General features: G+C 49.9%; 1 protein-coding gene across 1 annotated transcript in view; it reads left to right on the forward strand.

Annotated features, from left to right (window-relative positions):
• The window catches only part of TTLL10 (tubulin tyrosine ligase like 10), a 53,148-nt gene that overhangs the window by 9,418 nt on the left and 23,452 nt on the right, over positions 1-20,278 (forward strand). Inside the window, exons 5-8 of the mRNA XM_060259595.1 lie at positions 292-448; positions 5,111-5,200; positions 14,845-15,013; positions 20,115-20,233. Of these exons, the coding sequence (XP_060115578.1) occupies positions 292-448; positions 5,111-5,200; positions 14,845-15,013; positions 20,115-20,233 (535 nt within the window). The remainder of the gene's footprint in view (positions 1-291; positions 449-5,110; positions 5,201-14,844; positions 15,014-20,114; positions 20,234-20,278) is intronic.

A 20,278-nucleotide genomic window follows, 5' to 3' on the forward strand; every position in this document is an offset into this window, starting at 1 on the left:
TCTTTATTTGGGGTGGTTCTAATTAACTCGTAAGGTGCCAAGCACACTGCGGATGGCCAGCCACAGAAAAGGTCCTCTTCTGGCCCCACTTGGCCCAGGGTCTGCCCTTCCCTCTTTCTTGTGAGACTCGGACATTCCCCCCTTCCATCCCTTCAGGTGCCCTGTAGCCCTTCCAAATATCTCCTCCATTCCCTCTTCTGTCTCCAGCCAAGCAGCCAGCGGAGGGAGGTCTCGACTGTCCAGGGCAGGGTCCTGGATGGCCAGTAACATTAGCGAGGGGTGACATCACAGCCTCCCCATTATGAGCTGAGCCAGGCAGCTTCTAGAGGACCCATGGCTTCAAAGAGGGAAGATTCACCACCGACTCCCCTGACACAACAGGTCTGCAGGAAACGGCTTTTTTGCTTCCCGCCCCTCTTAATTCTCCGAAGACCAACTTGCTTCTCAGGTGAGCCCGTCTCCCTCGCAAACACCTGGGCGGGGGGTGCTCGTCCAAGTTAATCATGAGACTCATCTTGTACGAGAGCCAGCTCAGCTCCAAGCTGACAATGCAGAAGTCTTGGGGAGAGAATGGAAGGGGATGTGGTAAGCCCACCTGCCCCTCTTCTGGATACTGGATGGTCTTGGATCCAAGCAACCAAGGTTCAAATCCCCGTTTAGCCATGAAGCCTAATTTGGTGATGGTGTGAACCTACCTCACAGGGTTGTTGTGACAAAAGCCAGGAGGTAGGCAATACTTCCCCCCCCCCCACCTCAGCACCTTGAAGGAAGGATACAAATGAGATTAAGTAAAGAAAAGCTGGATAGAAACACATAAAAGCAAAGAACTAAATGGAGAGCCAGTTTGGTGTAGTGGTTAAGTGCTTGGACTCTTATCTGGGAGAACCGGGTTTGATTCCCCACTCCTCCACTTGCAGCTGCTGGAATGGCCTTGGGTCAGCCATAGCTCTGGCAGAGGTTGTCCTTGAAAAAGCAGCTGCTGTAAGAGCTCTCTTAGCCCCACCTATGTCACATTGTGTTTGTTATTGGGGGTGGGGGGAGGTAAAGGAGACTGTGACCACTCTGAGACTCTGAGTGTATAGGGTGGGCTATAAATCCAATTTGCTTCTATGCCCATTTTTTGGAGCTTCTGGGTGACTGGGAGTCTAGATGCTGGATTAACTGCCAGTGTGGCACTTTGGTTACAGTGTCAGGCAGGAAGACCTGGGTTCAAATCTCAGCTCTGCCATGAAGCTCCCTGTGTTATCTTATAGTCGTTCTAGCTTAAGTTCCCTGTTGTGAGGGCTGTTGTGAGGATCAAACAGAGGAGGGGGAAACCATACCACATCCCTGGCTCTGACCTCCTTGGGAGAGGAGCAGGATAGTTTTGCAAAATGCGATGGGCATAAGTGGACTACAGACCTGATCCAGCAGAGTCCTTTCCTGCGTACTGTGTTCTTCCCCTGCTCTTGCAAAACTGCAAACAACAGGATGGCATTTCACAATCACAAAAAATAAGCTGGGAGTTTTTTTGTAGAAAAAGCCTAGCAGGAACCAATTTGCATATTAGGCCACACACCCGCCGACACCAAGCCAGCCGGAACTGCGTTCCTGCTCAAAAAAAGCCCCTGGAAAAAAGAGAGAGAAGTGGATTCAGGTATTGAATCTCCACAAATGTTGAGGTCTCGGTCTCCAAACGGTGTGTTTTGGACATGAAGTTTTCTGCAGTGAAATCTTAAGTGTTTGTGGGAGTTCGTAGCTTAACTTGGGGGCAGGAAGGCAAGAAGGTATAGCCCAATCTGGTCAGGTTTTGGAAGCTAAACAGGGTTGATATTTGGACGAGACACCACCGAGGAAGACTCTGCAGAGGAAAGCCATGGCTGACCACCTCTGCTTCTCACTCACCTTAAAAAGGGCCTTGACTTGGCAACATAAATATACATAGTTTAACTTGGCTGGGATAAGATCACGTCCCCCCAGATTTACCAGAAAGGTGCTCTGAGTCACAGATACCGGTAGGCCTATCTGGATCTACCTAAGAAAGCTACAAAATTTATCTTGGTCACCGAGCTAAGAAATTCATCACAGGATATCCCCCCAAAAGCGATCCAGGTGGCACGCATCATTCTGTAGTCCTTACAACAACCCTACGAGGTAGACCGGGCTGAGTAAACTTAATTGAATGCAGATTTGAGCCTGAGCCGTGCAGGTCCTTGTTCCGCTATTCACAAGACTACAGCGGATCTCTCGCACAGAGAAGCAGGGCCCATGGGAGCCTTATCAGAGGGAGCTGAGTCATTCCTAACCAGGGTTTCAATTTGAACTCAAAGCCCTCCAGTTCAGCCTTCCAGGGGCATGCCTCAGAGCAGAGCTGCCATCTCCAGGTTGGGGGGTTCTTGAGGCTTTGGGGAGACAAAGCTTGGAGAGGCCAGGGTTTGGGGAGGAGGAGGACTTCAGCAAGATATAAACATCATATTGGTCCATCCTCCAAAGCAGCCATTTTCTCCAGGGCAACTGATCCCTGCAGATACTAGGAGCTCTCCAGGCCCCACCTTGAGGACAGCAACCCTAAGAATGACACTGAGCATGCCAGAACTGTAAAAGTTAGATTACAACCCTGAGGAACCACAGTTATACAATGAAGAAGAAGAAGACTGCAGATTTATACCCCGCCCTTCTCTCTGAATCAGAGACTCAGAGCGGCTTACAATCTCCTATATCTTCTCCCCCCACAACAGACACCCTGTGAGGTGGGTGGGGCTGAGAGGGCTCTCACAGCAGCTGTCCTTTCAAGGACAACTCCTGCCAGAGCTATGGCTGACCCAAGGCCATTTCAGCAGATGCAAGTGGAGGAGTGGGGAATCAAACCCGGTTCTCCCAGGTAAGAGTCCACACACTTAACCACTACACCAAACTGGCTCTCATTTACTTAAATGATAAGTAAAGAACAAAGCAAACTGCGTAGCACTATATACGAGGTTATGTTAACATGTGCAACATATAGTAATATATAACAAATAGTAATCCATTACAATCGCAGAGTGGTAAAGCTGCAGTACTGCAGTCCTAAGCTCTGTTCACGACCTGAGTTCTATCCCGGCGGGTTTCAGGCAGCCGGCTCCAGGTTGACTCAGCCTTCCATCCTTCCGAGGTCGGTAAAATGAGTACCCAGCTTGCTGGGGGGGAGAAGTGTAGATGACTGGGGAAGGCAATGGCAAACCACCCTGTAAACAGTCTGCCGTGAAAATATTATGAAAGCAACGTCACCCCAGAGTCGGAAATGGCTGGTGATTGCACAGGGGGCTTTACCTTTTTTATTTTTTTTACAATCGCAGAAGAAAAAAAAATCCTGTTTGCTGTAAACCTATTGGTTGTCAGTTGCCGAGCAGGCCTTCCTCTTAAGTTTCCGTCACAATTAATAGTCCAACCAGAAACAATTGGCGAGCAAGCCTTCTTGTGAAATTCGTTTAAGTCCGAAGAAGGAAAAAAAAACGTGACCGGTTTCGGTTTAGCCAGCCTTCCTCAGCCAAAGTTTAATAATTTCAACATCTCATGGCTTCCCAAGCTCTTACACAGAATAACGCGTTAACAGAAGAACCAGTCCTATCCCTTCCTGGGACTAACGTTCTGACATTTTATGGCTGGTATATGCTTCTCCCAACTGGAAAAGTGGCATTTTTGAGAGGTGGGCACGAAACCAGATCTCATCACTGGGGAAAAGAAGGAGAGGGTTCCCCCCCCCCCGCCTTTCCTTTCTTTCTCCCTTTTTAAGATATAAAAAGCTTTCCGTCCCTTTGCTCTTTGAAAGGCAGGCCATGGTCCTCAACTGCAGAAAACATTTCTTAATTAAGTGGTGAGAGGCTCTCGGAAGCACTAATGAGAGGCCTGGGGGAGCAGCTCTCGGCTAGGTGAGGCTCGGCCAGGATTAACTAATGAGCTGAGCAGGTACAGCAAGAAGAAACGAAGTCCCAGAGGCGCCTGATGCTTTACTCCTAGCAGGCAGCTATCAAAATGGCCCCACCGCTCCCCCTCAGGAGCCCGTGCTGTCACATGAACACCCAAAGTCGTGGTGAAGTGTGCGGACTCTTATCTGGGAGAATCAGGTTTGATTCCCCACTCCTCCACTTGCAGCTGCTGGGTCAGCCATAGCTATCGCAGGAGTTTGTCCTTGAAAGCCCTCTCAGCCCCCCCCCCCCCCACCTCACAGGGTGTCTGTTTTGGGGGGGGAGAAGATATAGGAGACTGTAAGCCACTCTGAGTCTCTGATTCAGAGAGAAGGGCAGGGTATAAATCTGTGGTCTTCGTCAGTCTTCTTCTTCTTGTGCCGAATCAACCTCTCAGTCCATCAAAGTCAGAATTGTCTATTCAGACAGGCAGTGGCTCTCCAGGGTCTCAAGCTGAGGTCTTTCCCATCACCTGCCAACCACTCCTTTTTAACTGGAGATGCCAGGGATTGAACCTAGGGCCCTTCTGCTTGCCAAGCAGATGCTCTGTCACCGACCCACATGTGAACACCCATGAAGTTGCCTCATACTGAATCAGAACTTTGGTCCATCAAAGTCCATCTTGTCAACTCAGATTTGCAGCAGCTCTCCGGGGTCTCAGGTGGAAGTCTTTCCCATCACCCACTGCCTGGTCCTTTTGAACTGGAGATGCCCGGGATTGAACCTGAGATCTTCTGCATGCCAAGCAGATGCTCTACCACTGAACCACAGCCCCTGCCCCCAAATTATACTGAAGCTGCCTTCTACTGAATCAGACCCTTAGTCCATCAAGGCCAGTATGTCCACTCAGACTGGCAGCAGCTCTCCAGGGTCTCAGGTGGAAGCCTTTCCCATCACCTCCTGCCTGGACCTTTTAGCTGGAGATGCTGAGGATTGAACCCGGGACCTTTTGCATGCCAAGCAGATGCTCTGCCTCTCAGCCACTGGCCCCTACCAAACAGGAGGCGTATCCCACTTGACCCTGAATTGCAGTCCTCCCCCCTAAAACGATTATCCACTTTCCAGGAATATGATGTACGTTCTCCCTTTTCACTAACCCCCGCGCCCTCTCTGCTCCTCGCACTCCTCCGCGCGATGCTGCCGTGGGAAATGGCACACCCCTCTTATCAAAGTGCTCTGACTTCTAGGATGGACCGCTGAACGATCCTTAGAAAGCTGTGGGAAAGCCGCCGCCCTTCTCTTAGGCTTCCAGTGGAACCCGCCGTACTGCAAAGCAGGTGAGGTTCGCCGGATCATGACCCACAGCGGAGAGGCAGGAGACGGCGAGCAACAGAAAGGAAGGGGAAAGGAAGCATATTGATCTCTGTCTGTTAAGCAGCGAGGGCTGTTTGGCACTTGTGATAGGGGCGAAAGCAGTTCCGCACTCACTGGGAGAATTCAGCTTAGAGAGAAATCAGAAGGCATATGTTCTTTAAGAACATCAGAGGAGCCATGTTGGAGCAGGCCAGTGGCCCGTCCAGTCCAACACTCTGTGTCACAGAAGAACATCAGAGAAGCCATGTTGGAGCAGGCCAATGGCCCGTCCAGTCCAACACTCTGTGTCACAGAAGAACATCAGAGAAGCCATGTTGGAGCAGGCCAGTGGCCCGTCCAGTCCAACATTCTGTGTCACAGAAGAACATCAGAGAAGCCATGTTGGACCAGGCCAGTGGCCCGTCCAGTCCAACACTCTGTGTCACACAGTGGCCATTGGGAGGTCCACCAGTGGGGCCCGAACACTGGAAGCCCTCCCACTGTTACCACCCCCCCAAGTGCCCAGAATCCAGAGAATCACTGCCCCAGACAAAGAGTTCCATCTATACCAGGGGTGGCCAAACTGCGGCTCAGGAGTCACTTGTGGCTCTTTCACACATGTTGTGTGACTCTCGAAGCCCCCACCTCCCCATTGGCCAGCTTGGAAGAAGGCATTTGTCTCTTTAAATCTCTTTAATCACTTCCCCAAGCCAAGCTGGCCGGCAGCTTAGAGAATGAATTCCAACTTCAAGTTGCTTTCTTTCTACCTCTCCCTCCCTCCCTTCCTTACATCTGACATTCATGTCTTGTGGCTCTCAAACATCTGACATTTATTCTGTGTGGTCTTATGTTAACAAGTTCGGCCACCCCTGATCTATACCTTGTGGCTAATAGCCACTGATGGACCTCTGCTCCATATGATTATCCGATCCCCCTCTTGAAGCCATCTATGCTTGTAGCTGCCACCACCTCTTGTGAGGGTTACTGAACCCTGACTTCAAGAAGTAAAAAAAAATGGTTATCTAAAGCTGCTGGGTTAATTCTGGAGGAGCACCTGTATCTCATGGGCACAAGCTGGGGGCCATGTGGCACCTTTTCTTTTTATGTCCTAGACATGCCTTACTTTCCGAGGGCTCCAACTGCGGAAGGCAAAATAAGGAGCCCTTACTGATATCTGGAACCACATAATCTAATGTTGCCAGCTCTGAGCTGGGAAATATCTGGAGATTATGGGGGTGGAGCCTGAAGAGGGTGGGGTTTGGAAAGGAAGGGACTTTATCAGAGTGCAATGCCAGAGTCCACCCTCCAAAGCAGCCATTTTCTCCAGGGGAACTCCTCTCTCTGTCTGTTGTCTGGAGATTAGCTGTAATACTGGGAGATCTCCAGGTCCCACCTGGAGGCTGGCAACATTGTTTATCACAGCTGCGTCGAATGTTTTCAGAGAGAGTGGTAGGCTTGCCAGCTCCAGGGTGGGAAATACCTGGAAATTTGGAGGGCTGAAGGGCAGGTTGGGTTGCATCAGTGCTTAGTTCTCATGGCTTTTTCTTACACATGCTAGAAATACTGTTCACCACCTGGGGGGCAGCCAACGTTGTTTTTTTCTCCAGGCCCACTTGGCCAGGGATCCTGGAGGGTTTTTAATTTTTCGCCATCTTCTGGGCATGGAGCAGTGGCCACTGGGCGTGTGTCGGGGGAGATACTTGTGAGTTTCCTGCACTGTGCAGAGGGTTAGACTAAATGACCCTGGAGGACCCAACTGTACGATTCTAAGAAGGTGGGGTTTGGGGAGGGACTTCAGCAGGGTCCAAGGCCATAGAGTCTGCCTTCCAAAGCAGTCATTGACTTCAGGTGAACTGATCTCTGCTACCTGGAGTTCAGCTGTAACACCTGGATGCTGGAGGTCTCCCCACCCCCACCCCACTCCCAGCAGGCCCTAATAGAACTTAAGATATCTCTCTCTCTCTCACACACACACACACACACATACAATCTAAACAAAAATTCAGCCTGTTTGCATTCAAACTAAGAGAGCCTTTAAAAAAAGAATTTCTGGTGTTAAAAAACTGGGGGAATCTCTTCTCCAGAATCTAAAGGGCAGGCACCCGAAGCTCTCAGCAGCAGCCACCCCAAAATCCATTCCTGCCCCCAGGCGTTCGTGTCCTTATCACGTCTTAAGCAGGGATGCATCTTTTACCAACCAGCGCAGCAAGGAGATAGTATTGCTCGGGAGACGCGACCAATATTTCGGAACATTAAAAAAAAAATGCTCTAATTGAGCCCTCCGTTGGCAGGTGCTAAGAAAACCGACATATCCAGCCGGCAATGAGGGGGACACAGTTTCTATGATTTAACTCTTGATTCGGTTTCTCAAAAGCCTCGCTGGGAAAATGCGCCGGTCCCACCGACTGGGGAAAGCCGGCCACAGCAGCCCTGAAAGTCAACATTTCCACTTTCAGAGCTCTTATCTCAGCTCAACCAGAAATCTCCACCTATCTTCCTTATTCCTGTTGGAGTTTTTCCTACAGAAAGGTTTTGGGTGGCCCTCAAAGCTTGCTCTGTAGTCTGCAGAATGGAGCCAGCTGCCCAAAACCAACTCTGAGAAAATAGCAGGCATAAACCCATAGAGGGAAGGGAATTATGAATTCTTTGCTAAGGCACCTAAATATGCAGCTCCTTCAGGGACCATTTCCTAACTACCTGAAGCTGAATGGAGTGTAGCTTTACGACTGCTGGCTGTTTTAATTATGTATAGTTATAACAAATGTTTTATTTTAATTATATATTGTGAATTGTTAATTTAAAGTGTAATTTTATACTTTTATGTTAGTTTTATATATGTTGTAAGCCGCCCTGAGCCACTCGATGGGAAGGGCGGGATATAAATCCCAGATAAATAAATAAATAAAACTACCACACCCATTCACAGCCACCAAGCAGTTCTGCTCTTACCAGCCAGGATCCCTCTTTATATACCTGCCTAAGCTCCACCTCCCACCCACTGCTCCTCAGCTTTCTCATTGGTTCCTTTCGGCTTTCACTTCTGGAAGGCAGGCTCAAATGCAGAGAATGCTCCCTGGGCCCTAGTGCCCCTCTCATTTCACTCCTTCATGCTGGCTCCTGCAGGACAATCATTACTTAAAAGAGCAGAGCTCTCTTCTTCTCCTGGTTTTTAGCATCCCCAGAGGCAGCTTTTGAAGCACAGGCCCGTGCATGGTTACGTAGAGCGGCTTCATGGAACTTTATTCCCAGGGATCTGGGGCCTTGTGTGGAAAGGGGGTAGAAAAAGTACACCCACCTTTGTTAAAGGAACAGGGAATGGGAAATGGAGAAGAGCTGCAACAGTAGGGTTGCCAGGTCCAATTCAAGAAATATCTGGGGACTTTGTGGGTGGAGCCAGGAGACACTGGGGATGGAGCAAGGGTGTGACAAGCACAATTGAACTCCAAAGGGAGTTCTGGCCATTATATTTAAAGGGACCGCACACCTTTTACATGCCTTCCCTTCGCTGGAAATAATGAAGGATAGGGGCACCTTCTTTAGGGGCTGACAGAATTGGACCCCCTGGTCCAATCTTTTTGAAACATGGAGGGTGTTTTGAGGAGAGGCATCGGATGCTATGCTGAAAATGTGGTGCCTCTACCTCAAAGAACAGCCCCCCCCCCAGATACCCACAAATCAATTCTCCATTATACCCTATGGGATTCTGTCTCAATAGGAAATAATGGAGTGCTCAGGAGACATTTCCCTCCCCCCCCCTCTTTCTGATGACCCTGAAGCGGGGGAGGGCCTCCAAACTGGGGGATCTCCTGCCTCCATCGGGGGGATTGGCAACCCTGTGTAGCAGTTGCCCTCTTGCTCAGTTCTGTGGCCTTTCTGGAGGCTTCTGGTTGGGTGCTGTGAGGCCTTTCCTTACGTTTGCACGTCTCAATGGAACTTCTGTGTTCAGAAGCAGTCTACCTCTAAGTATCAGTGGTTAGTAACAGAAGAGGTTGTCCTTGAAAGGGCAGCTGCAGTAAGAGCTCCCTCAGCCCCACCTACCTCACAGGGTGTCTGTTGTGGGGGAGGAAGGTCAAGGAGACTGTAAGCTGCTCTGAGATTCAGAGTGAAGGGCAGGATATAAATCCAATATCATCATCATCATCTTCTTCTTCTCCTCCACCTCCTTCTTCTTCTTCTGCCAGCTGGAGATCAGTTATAAGAGCGGGAGATCTCCAGGCCCCACCTGGAGGCTGGCAACCCTATATCAGGCTAACCTGGGCCATCCAAGTCAGGGCAAGGGTGTTCTTAGCTAACAAACCTTCATGCCCTGCTGAGCTAGATAGACCCTCAGTCTGATCTTTAAGGTGATCCTGGGGGGGGGGGGGGTTCAAGGCAAATGACAAACAGCGTGGTTTGCTATCGCCTGCCTCTATGTAGTAACCCTGGACTTCCTCGGTGATCTCTCCTAAGTCGGAACAAGGTTCCAATCCTGCTTAGCTTCCAGGAGCTGATGAGATCAGGCTAGGGTTGTCAGGTGTGTGCTAGAAAATACCTGGAGACTTTGGGGGTAGAGCCAGGAGAGGGCGGGGTCTGGGGGAGGGGAGGGGCCTCAGCAGGGCACAATGTCAGAGAGTCCACCCTTCAAAGCAGCCATTTCCTCCAGGGGAGCTGACTGAGAGCCAGTTTGGTGTAGTGGTGAAGTGTGCGGGCTCTTCTCTGGGAGAACCGGGTTTGATTCCCCACTCCTCCACTTGCAGCTGCTGGAACGGCCTTGGGGCAGCCATAGTAGTTAAGTGTGCGGACTCTTATCTGGGAGAATGGGGTTTGATTCCCCACTCCTCTACTTGCACCTGCTGGAATGGCCTTGGGGCAGCCATAGTGGTTAAGTGTGCGGACTCTTATCTGGGAGAATGGGGTTTGATTCCCCACTCCTCCACTTGCACCTGCTGGAACGGCCTTGGGGCAGCCATAGTGGTTAAGTGTGCGGACTCTTATCTGGGAGAATGGGGTTTGATTCCCCACTCCTCCACTTGCACCTGCTGGAACGGCCTTGGGGCAGCCTTAGTGGTTAAGTGTGCGGACTCTTATCTGGGAGAATGGGGTTTGATTCCCCACTCCTCCACTTGCACCTGCTGGAATGGCCCTGGGTCAGCCATAGTGGTTAAGTGAGCGGACTCTTATCTGGGAGAACCGGGTTTGATTCCCCACTCCTCCACTTGCACCTGCTGGAATGGCCTTGGGTCAGCCAGAGCTTTCGTAGGAGTTGTCCTTGAAAGCGCAGCTGCAGTAAGAGCTCCCTCAGCCCCACCTACTTCACAGGGTGTCTGTTGTGGGGGAGGAAGGTCAAGGAGACTGTAAGCTGCTCAGAGACTCTGAGATTCAGCGTGAAGGGCAGGATATAAATCCAATATCATAATCACCTTCTTCTTCTCCACCTCCTCCTCCTTCTTCTGCCAGCTGGAGATCAGTTGTAAGAGCGGGAGATCTCCAGGCCCCACCTGGAGGCTGGCAACCCTATATCAGGCTAACCTGGGCCATCCAAGTCAGGGCAAGGGTGTTCTTAGCTAACAAACTGTTGTGTCTTGCATTTCACACCTGAAATTACAACATAGCGGACGCTACGGAGGAGGCCAGTGGAAGTCCACTGGTCCCCGGATGTAGCTCCCAAACACGCCCCGCCAATCAAGATCTGTGGTGGGAAGTTTTACTGGCCAGGATTGGACCTGGCCAGACTGAGGGTTGTTCCGGGGTAGGTATATAAGCGGGACCCGGCCCGCGTGTTCTAGCTTTTGTAGTGTACTCGCAATAAAGCATGTTGCCTTCAACACGCCTCGTCACTCAATACATTACACAAACCAAGCCAGCAACACCCTAGCAGAGACCCTCATTCCAAAATCTTAGGGATGCGTAGCAGGTAACCGAGCCCGGAGCTAATTAGCTTCCAACCTGACTGAGCCAGCAAGGCAGTTGCTATATATCCCTGGGGGGGACTGTCTGTTGTTCTTAGTCTTTCCCCCCTAATTAATTGGCCTGATTCTATTTCCCGGTCCTCAGAGAGCGGAATCGCCCTCCCTGTATGCTCCGTGAAACTCAATAGGCCTTGTGCCGATTCAGGAACATCTGCTGGCAGAGAACGGAGAGCACCATGCAGGGGATCTGTCTGGCAGGCAGGCATTTGTCCACTCGTTCAGGGCCAGATAACACCAGTAAACGTACAGATCAATTCATCTGTGGCATTTGTCATACAGATGGACAGATCGGTCTTGGACTGGGCCTAGATGGCTCCCTAGAGACTCAGGCAGAGAGCCAGTGTGGTGTAGTGGTTAAGTGTGTGGACTCTTATCTGGGAGAACTGGGTTTGATTCTCCACTCCTTCGCTTGCAGCTGCTGGAATGGCCTTGGGTCAGCCATTGCTCTTGCAGGGCTGTCCTTCAAAAGGCAGTTTCTATCTGAGCTCTCTCAGCCCCACCCACCTACCTCACAGGGTGTTTGTTGTAGGGAAGGAAGGGAACAGAGACTGTGAGCCACTCTGAGTCTCTGAGACCGATCTCTCACTAGCCTTACCTCGCTCTCAGTCTTAGCGGGGCTTCTATCGGATTTTGCATAAGCTGCCTGAGGCTGCAACTCGCTCTGCCTTTTTCTCGCAGCAAACAAGATCCTCTAAAACCAGTTTCTGTTTGCCGCATGAAAAAGGTGAAGCTAGTTGCAGCCCCGGGGCAGATAGTGTGAAATCCAACAGAAGCTCCGCAGAGAAGACGAGTGTGAGAGCGGCATAAGGCTAATGGGAAATCGGTCTCTGATTTGGAGCGGAAGGCAAGATATAAATCCTATTTCTTCTTCTTCGCCTTCTTCTTCACTAGCCCAGCATGCAAAATCCTTTTCATTGGCAACGTTAGGGATTGAACCTGGGACCTTCTGCAGGCCCAGAAGCGCCCTGTGGCAGCGTTGGCCAATGGTAGCTCTCCAGATGCTTTTTGCCTACTACTCCCATCAGCCACAGCCGTCGGCCATGCTGGCTGGGGCTGATGGGAGTTGTAGGCAAAAAACATCTGGAGAGCTACCATTGGCCACCCCTGCCCTATGGTAGAACCAGCCCTTTTCCTACCAAAGAATCTACACAGCTGCCACCCGGATTCAAACTGTTGGTACTCTCGTAGCCTCTGGCTCCTTTTGATCAGAAATGCCTGGGACTGAACCTGGGACCTTCTGCATGCAAAGCGGGTGGTCTGCCACTGAGCTATGGCTGCTCCCCCGATTCAGATGCTGAACAGACGAGGCACATCGAACTCGGTGGACGTTGTCCACGCAGAGGATCACAACCCTGCTGTACAATGCTCTGGTCTCAGAGATGCTCTCGTCCAACTAGTCCAGGAGCACTTGAGATGGCTGATAGGATTTTCAGGGTATGAGCATTCAAGAGTCAAAGCCCCCTTCGTCAGATACCCCGAAAGTCTGGTTGGTCTCGAACAGGGGTGGCCAAAATTGTTTAATGTAAAAGCCACATAGAATAAACACCAGATGTTTGAGAGCCGCAAGGCATGAATGTCAGATGTTTGAGATTTGCAAGGAGGGAGGGAGGGAGGGAGGGAGGGAAGGAAGGAAGGAAGGAAGGAAGGAAGGAAGGAAGGAAGGAAGGAAGGAAGGAAGGAAGGAAGGAAGGAAGGAGGGAAGGAAGGAGGGAAGGAAGGAAGGAAGGAAAGGGAAGGGAAGGGAAGGGAGAGAAGGAAGGGAAGGGAGAGAGGGAAGGAAGAGAAGGAGGGAAGGAAGGAAGGCAGGAAGGAAGGAAGGAAGGGAGGGAGAGAGGGAAGGAAGGAAGATAGATAGATAGATAGATAGATAGATAGATAGATAGATAGATAGATAGATAGATAGATAGATAGATAGATAGATAGATGGTGGAGGGAGAGGTGGAAATACAGCAACTTTAACTATAACTACATTCTCCAAGCCGCCGGCTGACTTGGCTTGGAGACGTGATTTAAAGACACCAGTGCCTTCTCCAAGCCGGCCGACAGGGTGGTGGGGGCTTCAAGAGCCACACAATGTGTGTGAAAGAGCCACATGTGGCTCCTGAGCTGCAGTTTGGCCACCATCTCTAAGGTGTTACTGGATTCAAGTCCAGCTGTCCTACTGCAGACCGGCACAACTCCCCTCTGGAGCTGTCTCGTTCTCCTGTTCAGCTGTGATTGCTGCAGTTGGTAGTTTAATAATTTCTCAAAAGGGATATTATTCCCCCATCTGATGCTAGACACTGGCCCGGTTATAACATTATCGGTTGCTAAATGCCTGTCATATTTTTCTTCAGAAACTGATTTAGTGGTCTTCTGGTCGTTGCTGAAGATCTATTGATCGGAGGAGCTCTGAAAGGGCAAGGAGAGGATGGCTGCAGTGAAAACATCACTGTGAAGTGCTCATCAAGTTCCCACTCACCTTACGCCTACCTCACATTCCTCTTCTCACCAGGGCTTTCTTCTAGTTTCACACTATCTGCCCCGGGGCTGCAAGTAACACTGGCGTTTTCACACGGCAAACAGAAACTGGTTTTTAGAAGTTTCTGTTAGCTGCACGAAAACGCCAACATTTCTTGCAGGCCAAGGGAAGATAGTGTGAAATCGGAAGGAAGCCCCGCTGAGAAGAGGAACGTCAGAGCGGTGTAAGGTGAGTGGGAAATCGGTGTCTCTTTCTCTTCCTTCATCTTTCCACTCAAGGCCTTCCTTTTCTGGGGTGCCTTTGGCATAACCCTCCCGCCCTAGCTGACTGTTTATTTTTTATCTCACCCTTCCTCCAAGGAAATGAGAACGCTGACATGGTTCTCTCCAATGTTGCCTTTACAACAGCCCTGTGAGGTGGATCAGACAGAGAGAGAGAGAGAGACGTTAGCGCCCCCAGGCTTCCTGCCAGCAATTCTAGCTACCCTCCACCACTCCGAAAAGTGGCAGGAGAAAGAAACAAACCAACATTGCTGTCATCTGCAGGGGGAACCCAGAAGCCATGTAAGAGAGTTCTAGGAATTGCTGGAAACTCTATGGTTTTACCATAGAGATGTTCAGAAATTCCTAGAGCTACGCTACATCATTTTTTATTTTGGCCAGAAAACCCTAAGAGAGGGTGACTGTCCTGAGGTCGTTGAGAGTGCAATTCTTAGCTGAGCTATACCCTTCTGATACCATTGATGTCAATGGGTGCAATTCTGTTTAGGATTGCAGTCGGTGGGTTTTACGGCTGAATGGAGATTTGAACTCAGATCTCCCAGGATCTAGTCTGACACTTTAGCCACTTCCACCACACTAGTCTTCCCTTCCCACAACTAAGTCATAGTCTAGATACAAACATCAGAATGAAGTATAACCAGGGGTGGAATTCTAGCAGGAGCTCCCTTGCATATTAGGCCACACCCTCCTGGTATAGCCAATCCTCCAAGAGCTTACGAAAAAGAGCCTTGTAAACTCCTGGAGGATTGGCTACATCAGGGGAATTCCACCTCTGAGTATCACTCCTCTCAGTCCCTTCTTGACATCACCTTCCTCCTTAATTGTCACTCCTATGTCGGATTTTAGTCTGTAAGCTCCTTGGGGCAAAGACCATTCTCTCTTCTTTTTTTTTGTCTTGGAGCACTCCCTAAAATGCACCCCTTCCTTTCCAGTATCAGGAGCTTCTAACTTAGCAGAAGGGGAACCGACGCATGAAACCGAGCCCAAAGGGAACAAAACCGCCCTGAAAGCCTTGCCACGAATGAACCCTCCAGAAGAAAAGAAGCCAGAAGAACCCCCTGGATCAGGGCCATTCTTCTACATTGGGGGAGCAAATGGAGTCGACATGTAAGGACGGTCAGAAGGAGACTCACCTTCATTCCCTCCGGGGCCCTGTTGCCCCATCACAGGGGAGGAAGGCTTCTTAGATTCTCCCAGCCTTTGCTTTAGGAGTTTATAAGTACCAGGTCGTGTTTGCAACAAACGCATCTCGAATTCTCCACTGTTCCCTTGCCCAGTTCCACGTTTTGTACAGAGCACAATGGCTGCCTTACCATTTGCTGTTCAGTCTGGTTGCCCATTTCCTCCTCGTTGTAATTTAATGATGCTCGTGCCCATGTTGAAGGAAAAGAGTCCCCTTGACATGATTGTACATACATAAGAACATAAGAGAAGCCATGTTGGATCAGGCCAATGGCCTATCCAGTCCAACACTCTTGTGTCACATAAGAACATAAGAGAAGCCATGTTGGATCAGACCAATGGCCCATCCAGTCCAACACTCTGTGTCACATAAGAACATAAGAGAAGCCATGTTGGATCAGACCAATGGCCTATTCAGTCCAACACTCTGTGTCACAGAAGAACATCAGAGAAGCCATGTTGGATCAGGCCAGTGGCCCATCCAGTCCAACACTCTGTGTCACAGAAGAACATAAGAGAAGCCATGTTGGATCAGGCCAATGGCCCATCCAGTCCAACACTCTGTGTCACATAAGAACATCAGAGAAGCCATGTTGGATCAGACCAATGGCCTATTCAGTCCAACACTCTTTGTCACATAAGAACATCAGAGAAGCCATGTTGGATCAGGCCAGTGGCACATCTAGTCCAACACTCTGTGTCACAGAAGAAGATAAGAGAAGCCATGTTGGATCAGGCCAATGGCCCATCCAGTCCAACACTCTGTGTCACATAAGAGCATAAGAGAAGCCATGTTGGATCAGGCCAATGGCCCATCCAGTCCAACATTCTGTGTCACAGAAGAACATAAGAGAAGCCATGTTGGATCAGGCCAATGGCCCATCCAGTCCAACACTCTGTGTCACAGAAGAACATCAGAGAAGCCATCTTGGATCAGGCCAATGACCCATCCAGTCCAACACTCTGTGTCACATAAGAACATAAGAGAAGCCATGTTGGATCAGGCCAATGGCCCATCCAGTCCAACACTCTGTGTCACACAGTGACAAAAAAACCCAGGTGCCATCAGGATATTCATCAGTGGGGCCAAGACACTAGAAACCTTCCTACCATTGCCTCCCAAGCACCAAGATGACAAAGCATCACTGCCGCTGACATAAGAACATATATGAGAAGCCATGCTGGATCAGGCCAATGGCTCATCTAGTCCAACACTCTGTGTCTCACAATAGCCAAAACCCAGATGCCATCAGGAGCTCCATCAGTGGGGTCAGAACTCCAGAAGCCTTCCCACCATTGCTCCCCCCCAAGCACCAAGATGACAGAGCATCACTGCCCCATATGTAAGAACATATGAGAAGCCATGCCAATGGCCCATCCAGTCCAACACTCTGTGTCACAGAAGAACATAAGAGAAGTCATGTTGGATCAGGTCAATGGCCCATCCAGTCCAACACTCTGTGTCACACAGTGGCCAAAAACCCAGTTGCCATCAGGAGGTACATATGAACATATGAAACTGCCTTATACTGAATCAGACCCTCGGTCCATCAAAGTCAGCATTGTCTTCTCAGACTGGCAGCAGCTCTCCAGGGTCTCAAGCTGAGTTTTTTCACACCTATTTGCCTGGACCCTTTTTTGGAGATGCCGGGGATTGAACCTGGGACCTTCTGCTTCCCAAGCAGATGCTCTACCACTGAGCCACCGTCCCTCCCCAATGAGGTCAGGACACTAGAAGTCCTCCCACTGTTCCCTCACCCCCCAAGCACCAAGAATACTGAGCATCACAGCCCAGACAGAGAGTTCCATCAATATGCTGTGGCTAATAGCCACCGATGGACCTCTGCTCCATAGGTTTATCCAATCCCCTCTTGAAGCTGTCTATGCTTGTAGCCGCCACCACGTCCTGTGGCAGTTGCCTCTGCATTTGTGTGTGGTGTGTTATCAATGCACAGGTGAGCAAGCACGCATCAATGAAACGCTGCACACAAGAAGCATCATAGTGCAGTTGTATGTACACGGCAGTCCCTTTTTGGGCAGAGTCTTTTCAGTGTGCATGTACAAATTGGGGAGCTATACAGCTGAACTGGTTTTGGAAGCTGCAACAAGCTGCTACAATACCGGAATTGATTTTAAACATTCTCGAAGTGACCCCGGGAGGGATGCAATGCAGAGCAAAATGCTAGAGAAGTTTGTTGCAGCCAGGAGTCCCGCCAGGCCTGGCTGAGAGGGTTGCCAACCTCCAGGTGGGACCTGGAGCTCCCGGAATAACTGATATCCGAATGACAAAGATCTATACCCCCTGGAGAAAATGGCTGCTTCGGAGGGGTAACTCTGTCGCATAGTATCACACTGAGGCCCCTCCCCTCCTCAGATCCAAATCTCCCTCCCTCCAAATCTCCAGGGATTTCCCAACCTCAAATTGTTCACCCCAGCCCAGGGGTGGATTATCTGGACCTTGGTGACCCAGCAGGACAGCCGGTCTTGACACAAAGAGATTTGGTTCATCAGCCAAAGGAAGGATTGCCAGGTCCAACTCAGGAAATATCTGGGGACTAAGTCATAGCCTAGATAGGAGGCTTTGGGGGTGGAGCCAGGAGTAAGGTTATGGCAAGCAGGACTGGACTTCAAAGGGAGTTCTGGTCATCACATTTAAAGGGACCAAGCTTGTTCAAAATACCTTCATTAGAAATAATGGAGGAAGGGGGCACCTTTTGGGGCAGGGCTCATAGAATTGGGCCCCCTGGTCCTATCTTTTTGAAACTTGTGGGGGGGGGGATTTGAGGAGAGGCACCAGATGCTATGCTGGAAATTTGGTGCCTCTAATTCAAAAAAACAGCCCCTTCCCAGACCACTTGATATCCATGGATCAATTCTCCATTATACCTTATGGGAACTGGTCTCCATAAGGTATAATGGAGTCCTGAGGTGGGGGGAGGGCCTCTAAACCAGGGGATCTCCTGCCCCCAACTGGGGATTAGCAACCCTAGTAAAGGGAGGAGTCCTTGGTTCTTCCACTTCTTTCCCAAACACCTCCTTTTTTGGTTAATGGAAATAATAAACTCCGACTTCCACTAGAAACCCCAAACTGCTCTCAGCCCCTCTCCCACCCCTCACCTAGGGACGGGTTGCCATGTCCAATTCAAGAAATAGCTGGGGACTTTGGGGGTGGGGCCAGGAGACATTGGGGGTGGAGCCAGGAGCAACGGTGTGACAAGCACAATTGAACTCCAAAGGGAGTTCTGGCCATCACATTGAAAGGGACCACACACCTTTTTAAATGCCCTCCCTCCTTTGGAAGTTATGAAGGATAGAGGCACCTTCTTTGGGGGCTCATAGAAGTGGACCCCCTGGTCCAATCTTTTTGAAACTTGGGGGGTATTTGGGGGGAGAGGCACTGGATGCTATACTGAAAATTTGGTGCCTCTACATAAAAAAAAAGTCCCTCCAGAGCCCCAGATACCTGCAGTTTAATTCTCCATTATTTCCTACGGGAATAAGTCTTCATAGGGAATAATGGGGTGCCCAGCAGACATTTCCCTCCCCCTGCTTTCTGATGACCCTGAAGCGAGGGGAGGGCCTCCAAACCCAGGGGATCCCCTTCCCCCACCTGGGGATTTAGCAACCAAACAATAACGTGAAAAGGTAGAGCAGTGGGAGAAGCCACACAGGCATTCACGTTCAATCAACCTCCAATCCTTAGAAATTCAATTATTTTTAACAAATGATTCCTAGAAAATACAGTGTATCACCAAGCGCAAAGAAAACCTACTCCCAAACCAACCAGTCCTATATCGAAGTCCAACAGTTTGTTCTTTGACATTGGAGTCGGGAAGTCGTGTGCGATGCCGTGAAAACAGAGTCGGGTGCTCCAATTCTTCTCTGTTAGCCAATATCTGGATGGAATGTAGCAAGCAAGGCAGTAAGATGCAACAGGGATGTGCTAAATACCCTTCAAGGCTTCAACAAGCTTCGGCAATGACTAAAACATAAACGCTCCTACATTCGATAGACAATCTCCCAGCATTGCAAAAACAGGTAAACCTGCATTTATTCAAGTACATATGAACATATGAAGCTGCCTTATACTGAATCAGACCCTTGGTCCATCAAAGTCAGTATTGTCTTCTCAGACTGGCAGCGGCTCTCCAGGGTCTCGAGCTGAGTATTTTCACACCTATTTGCCTGGACCCTTTTGAGTTGGAGATGCCTGGGATTGAACCTGGAACCTTCTGCTTACCAAGCAGATGCTCTACCACTGAGCCACCGTCCCTCCCCTATGTAGATCCAGTGCACGTTATACCTGATATTGAGATGTTGGTTTCATCATGATTGTTAGCCGCCCTGAGTCCATTTGGAATGGGCAGGATATAAATCGAAAGTAAATAAATAACGAAAAATAAAACATCCGTTCCTTTTGCCGTCAATTGTCTATCGAATGTAGGAGCGTTTATGTTTTAGTCATTGCCGAAGCTCGTTGAAGCCTCGCGTGAAACGGCATTTGGCACATCCCTGTTGCGTCTTGTTGCCTTGCTGCATTCCACCCAGATATTGGCTAACAGAGAAGAATTGGAGCATCGGACTCTGTTTTCATGGCATTGCACTCTACTTCCCGACTCCAATTTCAAAGAACAAACTGTTGGACTTCGATATAGGACTGGTTGTTTCGGGAGTAGGTTTTCTTTGCGCTTGGTGATACACTGTATTTTCGAGGAATCATTTGTTACAAATAATTGAATTTCTAAGGATTGGAGGTTGATTGAACGTGAATGCCTGCGTGGCTCTCTCCCCCTGCCCCACCTGGGGATTGGCAACCCTAGATCCCCTGTCCCCGCCTGGAGATTGGCAACCCTACCTCCACCCCAGCTGGATTCTTCATTAGCTGGGGCTTTCCAGGTCTGCAGAGCTGAATGGGAGGAGATGGGGGTGGGATTCGAGACCTCGGGGCTAATTACGGCTCCCTGGAGGCTTTCTGTGGCCAGGTCTCCAAACCCAGGGAAGGTGTAACCCTCTTCTTGGCTTGCAGAGTGAGTCTCTACTGCAAGAACAAAGGGTGGCAGCGTATCTATGACAACCGCCGGGAGGATTACATCCTGAAATGGTGCGAGACCAAGTTTCGGGATACCTATTACAACTTCAGGGAAGGTAAGAGGGGGAAGCAAAGGGGGGTTAGGATGGAGAGCTGCCAAG

The sequence above is a fragment of the Heteronotia binoei genome, chromosome 18 (assembly GCF_032191835.1).
Source record: "Heteronotia binoei isolate CCM8104 ecotype False Entrance Well chromosome 18, APGP_CSIRO_Hbin_v1, whole genome shotgun sequence".
NCBI lineage: Eukaryota > Metazoa > Chordata > Lepidosauria > Squamata > Gekkonidae > Heteronotia > Heteronotia binoei.